The sequence below is a fragment of the Nannospalax galili genome, unplaced genomic scaffold, assembly GCF_000622305.1.
Source record: "Nannospalax galili isolate Female #2095 unplaced genomic scaffold, S.galili_v1.0 scaffold485, whole genome shotgun sequence".
Classification (NCBI taxonomy): Eukaryota; Metazoa; Chordata; class Mammalia; order Rodentia; family Spalacidae; genus Nannospalax; species Nannospalax galili.
This window is the reverse complement of record NW_008354534.1, coordinates 3,381,982-3,390,637: the sequence shown is the minus strand read 5'-3', so window position 1 is coordinate 3,390,637 and position 8,656 is coordinate 3,381,982. Positions and strand designations below refer to the sequence as shown.

Sequence of the window (8,656 nt, the reverse complement as noted above, 5' to 3'; positions counted from 1 at the left end):
TGTCAATCTTTTCTCCACTGTATCCCATACGTTATTTTTAAAATTCTCAAGCCATATGCATTGTTTCATGTTATACTCCCCCAAATACCTATAATTTGACCAATATGTTTTTTTCTTATTTTTTTTTTTTTTTTTTTTTTTTTTTTTTAATTGAAACCCTGTATCAGTGGCTTGGGAGAAACTTCATGTAAATGTGCTGTTGGGTTTTAAATGTAAACTGAAATAAATTGCTCTGCAAGCAGAGGTACTTGACAGGCATTTAGGAAGCAGTCAGTGGGGACTGTGGACTGCATCTCACGGAAAGCCTCCAATTTTGTTCTGTCACTGGCAAATTGGGGTGTCTTTCCCTGCCTGGAGCTTTCCTACAGCAGTGACTTTGGGGGTCAAGAGTCTTTTGATGAAAGTAAGAGCCTCTGTTCAGAGAAAAACATTTATACACATGCCCACTAGCATTCTGCATTGAATCTCACATGTTACTATGCCCCCAAAGCCTACTTATTGCCCCCTCCGGGGGGTTATCATACTGCAGACTTTCCTTTTTTATTAACATAAAAAGGAACATCAATTTTGCTTTTCTCTAGACATACAGTGGAAGTTCAATAAGTGCAGCAATACATTTTCTTCCAACCGTGTAGGGAAAAGGGATGTTGCCAGAGCAGTTACGAGGTTATTTAGTAGTAAATAAACATAGGCAGTTTTTATACACAGCAACCCAGCCAAATTGATCAATATGCTTTCTTTCTGCCAGGATATTCCTACCTAAACTATCAAGTGACAATTCATACTGGCTTGTCCAATTCAGACTCTGTGTAAATCCCTTGATTGCCTTAAATCCCAAGAGAGCTCTGAAGTTCTGTGGGCCACCGGTTCTTTTGGAAGTCTGGTGAACTCTACGCATCTCTTCTTGGAAAAATGTTTCTAAATGTGTAAAGTACATAAGAGATACAGAGGGAAGAAATGCATTGGGAATCAGCTCAAAGACTACATACATCTAAATCTTTGAGTCAATAAACTTGCCTTGGCTTACTGAGCTATATGAAACTGCTTATTGAAATGTATGAAGTTTCTGTTTTTCTAGGTCAAAAGTGGTCAGATAGTGGCATTTTAATATTATTCACCCCAATAGTCTAACAACCTAAATAGTACGAATCCAAACATGAACAAATGTTCCAGCCATTTTTCCCCTATTCCCGTTTTTCAAAATAAAGAAACAAATCATGACAAAATGTTTTCACTGAGGACTTGTTAAAATGACTCTGTTCTCAAATTACGTGTGAGAGCCGAATGTGGTTCATTCTTTCCTCTATGCTTTGTTTAGCTCCTTCCTGTGCACACGGAGAATTGTTCACCGCAAATACTTTGACATAGGGAACATATTGCCATCTTTAAGGAATCCATCTTCCTGCCTATTGGCCACTTCTGTAAAAGAAGAAAGTGGCCAGAGCCATTTTGGAAACATTTTCAACAATAATTCACACCAAGTTAGTTTCCAATTATCTACAGCTGAGCACAATGTTAAATGAAATAACATAACATCCTTTCTGCAAGATCTCTACCCAATTGCAGTTTACCCTCTTTTAAGCTCACTTGATTGCAAATATAAAAACCAATCATTCCTCACGCGTCCACCCTCCTCTATGCCGAGAGCCAAAAAGAACCCAATAAACAATACTGCAACATGTCTGAGCCTTCGTAAAATAACCATTATGAGTTATGCATGCTAAATAGTTTATTCCGCCCAAGTAGAAATAGGTAGCTTTTAACCAAAATTCTTCTTCAGCTTTTATTGATACTTTAAGCTTAAGAGAAATTAAAGGTATTTAATTACTATAATTACCTCTCTGTTTACTTTAAAGGTTTAATCCACTCCTTAGGCATATGCAATTCAGATTGCATGCTTTCCAAAAAATAATCATCTGCTAATGTAGACTAATTTTAATCTCCTAATCCAATCTTGACAGAGTTAAAGCTTGAGTGGGTGGAATGTTTTTTTGTGTGGGGTTGTCATAGATACAAAACTTGGTTATGCATTTGACAAACCAGTGATGTGGAACTTAAGTTACTGTGGATTTTTTGCCCTTGTTCTTTAAGATGAAAAAAGCAAAGTGAAGACTCGTGTGTCTTTCCGTGCATGTGGTGTGACTAACCTTTCTTCTTTCATGCTGGTGCTCCTTTCCTCCGTGCACCTCCCCACCTCGGGCCGGCCGCAGGATGACGAGGAGGGCATATGGGCATAGCCGGGCCTGTAAACCAAAGTTCCAGTTTTGTTTTGAGGGGTGAGAAACCATCTTTTATATCATTTTTCTAAAAAAAATTACTGCATTCTAGTGTTGTATTGTGTGCGTGCTCCACTGTGCTCGCTGATGTTTATGGTTGTGCCCTGTGTTTGCTACTGTGCTTTGTGAATGCAGAATGTCCGTGTGCTCTGACCATCCCCCAGAAACCCTGCTCCATCCCACCTCCCCTCCCCACCCCCACCGCATTGTTGTTCTGCCTTGTTGGGACTGGGTTCAGCACGACTCAAATGTTGCTATGCTGTTTAAGATGTAAGCTGTGTCCTTAGTAGGATTCATAGACACTTTTAAAGGCATGATTGTGGACTCAGAAATTGTCTGATACCCCAGTGTGGCGTGACATTCACATCCTTCTGGTGGTGCCAAATGTTTGGCAAGGAATAAGGAGAATAAAAGTATGTGTCTCCATGGCGCTGAAGCTGTCATCTCTAAGAGGCCTGTTTAATGGATTATGCTGTCTCTTCTCTGGCAGCTCTGAAGAAATCACAAGGCATCAAGCATAGTAATGGTGAATGGGTAACTTAACTCTTCTGATGAATTAGACTAGATGCATTGCTGTAAGCAGTGTCGGTACTTTATCAGTGGTTTTGATCAAAACTTTCACTTCTAAGGAGCCTTTCATTAATAGTTACATGTACTGCATATTATAGAGGGTTTTGCTTTTTAACAACTGATCTTAGCACTGAATAGCTCACCCTTGCTCTCTCTCTCTCTCTCTCTCTCTCTCTCTCTCTCTCTGTGTTTTAATTTTCCTGCCTTATAACTGAGTAGAGGTACATGTAATTACCACACATAGAACATGGAGCTCCAGTAACTTTTGCTGCTGGGAATCTCTCCTCTCTCAGACACTGTGGATGTTTACCACTAAATCGAAACTCCCTAGAGCCAAATATTCATATGGTGACATGGATATGTGATTGAACTTGATGACAATGTACATGACATTTTGTTCAGAACAAGGAATGTGGTAGACTTTGTGCGTAATGTTTTCTGGTTGGAAAGTATTCCATATACAGTTCTTTGTTCTGGGGCAAATGTGAACTATTATACTGCTGAGGAATCAACAAATTTGAGGCAAGTCTGTAGGAGAACCGAAAATGTGTGCCTTTCCTCAAATCTTGCCTTCCTGGAGCACCATAGTGCAGTCTGCCAAATTTAACCAAAACTGGTGTATTTTGTCCCTGGGTGTCAGCTTCACTTTTGTGTTTCACGTCTTTATTGAACCTGCTGGACATCCTACGAGTGGATCAGGTGGTACTGTGGCAAGGAGTACACAGGAGTTGGTTTTCCAGGTAAAACATCTGTAGGCCTGGTAAAGAGGGCACCTCTGGACTCATGTACTGCTGGAGAAACTTGATATGCAGAGTTCTCAACTCTCTCCCTCCTGAGTAATGGGGAAGGCAGCACTGGCAGGAACCTTCTAGATACAGAGTTGGTCTAGAGGAAGTGAGGACTCCAGAGATGCCCCCAAAGGGAAGAATCAGAAGTGTAATTGCCTGTTTAGGGACAAACAGGGAGGGAAGCAATGTGTTGACTCGCATAGGAAAGCTGGTAAAAGTGCACATTGACGCAGGGCAATGTTAAATGAGAAGAAGAGATTTAAAAAGAACGTGGTTGAGAATTTCATACATGCACATAAGGTGTTTTGATCCACGCCCACTCCTCCCCTCCAACACCTCCCATATCTCCCCATCACTATTTTCTGACAACTTCATGTACTTTTTTTTTTTTTTAAATGGGGCTTTTTGCTACTCTAACATTTCCCCCCTCCGAAGAAGTGACCCTAAAATCTTTTAGGGATTAGATAAGAGCTCCCAAATACTTTTGACATTTTTGGCCTTTGGAACACAGTGTGTTGCTAAGAGGCCCATTTTGACTTTTAACCAAGGAACTGGCTCCTTTTCTTTGGGGTCTTTTACCCTAACTGCCTAGCCAATTCCTACCTCCTATTCTTATCACACCATCCTCTGAAGAGGTTACTTTTTAACATTGAAAGGCAAACATGGACCACTTACCCCCAAATATATAAGAAGATAGGTACTTGGATGGGCTTGGGGGTATTTTGAGAAGTGGAATTCTTGCCTGGGGCTTTTCTTTGACACATTACTACCCTAAGAAAATGTTGAGGTGCTAGGCTGCACTTGTGTCTCTTCCTGAAGGCTAAAGTCTTTTTTTTTTTTAATTGTTCATTTACGAGATTCAGTGTATCTACCAAGATGTTCTCTGAGGTGGGAGTTGTTTTGTCCCCCTTGAGATAGAACTGGCTCTAAGACCCACAGAAAATCTTGTTTTGCTTAAGGCAAATTTAGAGAACAGTAGTAAGTTCCTGTCCCCTTTATTTTTCTGTGAAGTTCTCCAAACTGTGCATCCCAGAAAACAACTGTCTTCAGAAAATTTGTGGAAATATAATCCTACTTTAATATGTAGTAATAAATTTTATAGGCCTCTGAGGAAAACTACTTATCTTTCTTTACAACTCCTTTAAACAAGTTTGCTCAGATACCGTCAGGCTTTTAAAACTATATCTTTAAGGATTTAAATAATGAGATACTAAGGGAACCTATTTCTGCACAGCCATTGCATGTTTTGAGTTGCATTACAGTCTCTGAGGCCTGAGGAGACATTAAAGTTATAACTAAAGATGGATAATAGTAGTACATTAAAAATGAACTGCTTTGGATGTTTTGATTTGTAGCCCTTATAAAAGAAACATTACAGCATGCTCTTTTAGTAGACATCAGTTAGGTGCTTACACCAGCATCAGAAGGCTTGCTTGAAACTGGAGTCCTGGTGCTGAAATGAATCATAATTTAGGGCAAGTTGCTCTAAAATTTATAACAAATTGGAATTAGCATAACAACCCGCCGGCTTGGCTCCTCCCTCTGTCGCCACTTCTGGATTCGAGTCCCACGCTTGATTTATTTGGCTTACTGTGATCATTCAAGAGTAGCAGTATTTTATGAGAGCAAAGTGGACTGGGGAAGTTTGCTTTTCTAAAGAGTTTCGATGGTCCCTAGAATTAACCTTGCCCCACCTTCATACCTCATGGCCAGGGTAGTTTTATCAGCCTATGGCCTGTGCAGTCCAAGGGCCTTGTGCTTTGAAGGGCTGGGTCCACTCTTAAGTTTAAAGCTCACGTGTGAGCGTGGTAAAATTCGTAAGACTTTTCCAAGCAGGGCTTCCCACGTTTTCATTTTTCACTGGGCCCCATACAGATTACACTGTCTGGGCTGCGTGTAGTTATCATGTATTGCTGAATTCAGCCTCTGACTGACCGCTACTCTCCCTGCTCCTTCACAGTTGACTCAACATCCCTGTTTCCTTATGCTTAGGATCTGCCTGGGGACACATTCCCAGCAAGTTGTCCTCATGGGTATCCCTGCAGTGTGTACACAGCCACTGTTCTCCTACCCCCTCAACACATCACTTTTGAGTGTGAAAATGTGAACCTGGCGCCTGAAGTGTATCACCTGCCTTGCTCTGCAAACTACAGGAAAAACAGCCGTTCTATTCTCCGTGATTTCACGTAGGGAAAATCCGCTCGGTGTGGTGATCTTTTGTAGTAACAAGTAACTGCGTCTCCACTGAAGGAAGCTACTTTCTTAGGACTCTCAAGTAGCGCCTTTGGTCTGTGAATGCTCAAGGAAGTAGATAGTGGGACACCAAGGCAAGGACCTTGGCATTGAGAGCCACATCTGCTGTGACAGTGTCTAAGCTCTTGCCATCAAATCTTATAATTGAGCAGACATGGAGTACAGGATCATTTTTATTTCCTTTTAAGATTTACTTTCTTATGTGTATGAGTGGTGTGCCTACATGTATGTATGGGCACCATGTGCATGCTTGGTGTGTTCATAGGCCAGAAGAAGGTGTTAGATCCCCTAGAACTGGAGCTGGCGTGTGTGTTCTGGGATCCGAAACTAGGTTCTCTGTAAGAGCAGCGAATGGTCTTCACTGCTGTACCATCTCTCCAGCCCCTATTTGTATTTTTTAAACCACTAGAAATGAATGCCTTTCTTGGTGGAAAGCATATGCCAATTTTAGGATCTGATAGATAAAATATAGATGTGGCATTAGCAAGTTACAATGTAGGGCTGTGATGCTGGTAGGTGCATCGTGGTACAAATGCAGACTTAAGAGTTATGTAATGTGACACATGGACAGAATGTGTAGACGTAGGTGGAGGTTTTACCCACAGAACCAGTATTGGAAGGACCAGTATAACGCCCAGCTTGTAAACCCCCAGAAAAGATAGAAGAATAGGGGTGAGATGTCCCACTGGGGCCGTAGCCTTTGTACTGTCCTTGCCTCCCTCTGCGTACACCAGGGCTATGCCTGCCCCAGAGCTAAAGAAATCCATTGACTGGAAACTGGTCATGAAAACAACCTCTGACCCCTCTTCTTCCCACCTCTTCTACAAATTCCTTCTAATACTTCTGTTCAGCTTAGGTTTCCTATGGCTGTTGAACTAATGCATCTCTACCTCATACCATTTACCAATGAGACTTTCACTCATGCATCCCTTCACACATTCATTCACTCGTTATTGACTCATCTAAACATTCTTTTGTCAGATGCTTAAGTTCTAGATGCAGAGAGGCTAGTGATGGATAAGGTAAATGTGATTGCTGCCCTGTAGTACTACCATGTGATTAAGAAAAAAGAATGTAAATGCTGAGACACGTTAATAGTAGCCTCACAAAGCTTGTTCATTGCCGGGATAGAAAGGAAGATACTGATCACAAGAGGAACCCACTTGGTTGTCCTGCAAGCATCTTTCTAATGAAGTGAGTTTTTAGCCAAGTCTGGAAAAGGGGAGAGTTGAGTTGGGCCAGATCAAGGTAGGAGCTGGTGTGGGGGGGGGTTACAGGTAGGTCCATGGAGAGTTGGGAGTAGGAAGAGCTTTGTGGAAACTGTAACTCTTGAGTAGACAAAACAGATAGAGAGGTGGGAAAAGGCCAAATCACATGAGGCCTTTAAGGCCACAGTAGAAAGCTCAGAGTTTAGCCTAAGAAAAATGAGCAGACATTGGAAGGTCTTAAACAGGGCCATGACATAATTCAATTTATGTTGTAGGTGCATAGCAACTCTGGCTGCTAGGCAAAGGCTGAATGTTCATGGCAGGAAAGCAGAAGTAGAGGCAGTTCCGTCATTTGGGAGAATTGATGGTACTGACCCAGGGCAGCAGCACTGTAGATGCAGACCAGTGTACAAATTGGAGGGAAGACGAAGAAGCGAAGCCAGGACGGCTGGAGGGGGAGGTCAGATAAGGGATGAAATCAAGGATGCCTCTGATTTCTTTTGTGGGTGTCAAGACTACAGGGGCCTTTGGAAACAGGAGGGCTGAGCAGTGCCCAAGCCCTCTCTTTTCCCCAGATGTCCAGTCAGCCTGGCCAAGGTGCATGCAGGCTCTGACCTGTGTTCTTTCCCATTTGCCTCTATAGTGGTGGGGGACTCTTTGACCTCTTATTGTAGTGATGTGCAGGCTGACAGGTTTAGAGCATGGCTGAAGTCCAAGTTCAAGACTGTGGCTTCTCTAGCTCCCAAAGAAAATCAGAGTTTGAATACCAAGAATTTCAAAGAAGCTATGCCTGATATCACCGGCCTGTAATCTCAGCTGCTTTGGAAGCTGAGACAAAAGGATCACAAGTCTACCCCAGGCTACAGAGTAAGTTCAAGGCTAGCCTGGGCAACTTAATGAGACTGTGTCTCAAAATAAAAAATACAAACAAGGGCTGGGGATATAGCTCAGTGGTAGTGTGCTTGTTAGCATGTGCCAGGGTCCAAGTTCAGTTCCCAGAACCACATGAAAAAATCATCATCACTACCACCACCACCACCACCATCTCATGGAGGGGAGGGAATGTGTGTAGAGAGGATGTTCTGTAGAAAATTAACTCCCCTCAGGTTGTAAGAGGTCAAGAAGCTTCTAGAGAGGAGAGGATAATGCCACTAGCTCTTGTGGCCCCTCTTGAGATCACCATGCATCAAGGATTCTGTTATTCAAGGGCAACACATGAGATCTGAATGCCCACAGCACTTGACTTCCCATCTTGACCTTCTGAGTTATTATTACTATCCTGCAGAATCTTTGAGTGGTCTCTCTTCAGGACCCAAGTTGAGACGTTGGAAAGTAACCACTGTGACAAGGTCTCTACTTCCAGTTATACAATCAATTCCTGAACAGAGTGGGATATTTTCTGGTCTTATTCCTGTTCCCATAGCCACACTCTTAAATTGCTCTTCTGGAAGACATCTATGTATTTTTATCTCCTATCCAAGCCAAATGGCAATGCTGTCCAGAGCTGTAGCTGGAATGTCCCATCCACAGTCCTTGCAATCCATATTTCATTAGAGAAAGA

General features: G+C 42.2%; 1 protein-coding gene across 17 annotated transcripts in view; it reads left to right on the top strand.

Annotated features, from left to right (window-relative positions):
• The window catches only part of Erc2 (ELKS/RAB6-interacting/CAST family member 2), a 1,070,830-nt gene that overhangs the window by 894,044 nt on the left and 168,130 nt on the right, over positions 1-8,656 (top strand). For 6 of the 17 annotated variants that reach the window (XR_001872873.2, XM_008851850.3, XM_029555344.1 and 3 more), the window contains one exon: positions 2,211-2,276. The exons of 10 other annotated variants lie outside the window; for them this stretch is intronic. Coding sequence is in view for 6 of the 7 variants with exons in the window: in XM_008851850.3 (XP_008850072.1) it covers positions 2,211-2,237 (27 nt within the window). In the remaining variant the exon portion in view is untranslated. Of the gene's footprint in view, positions 1-2,210; positions 2,277-3,065; positions 3,089-8,656 lie in introns of those variants that run through there. One more of the 17 variants, XM_008851848.2, reaches the window with a different exon arrangement.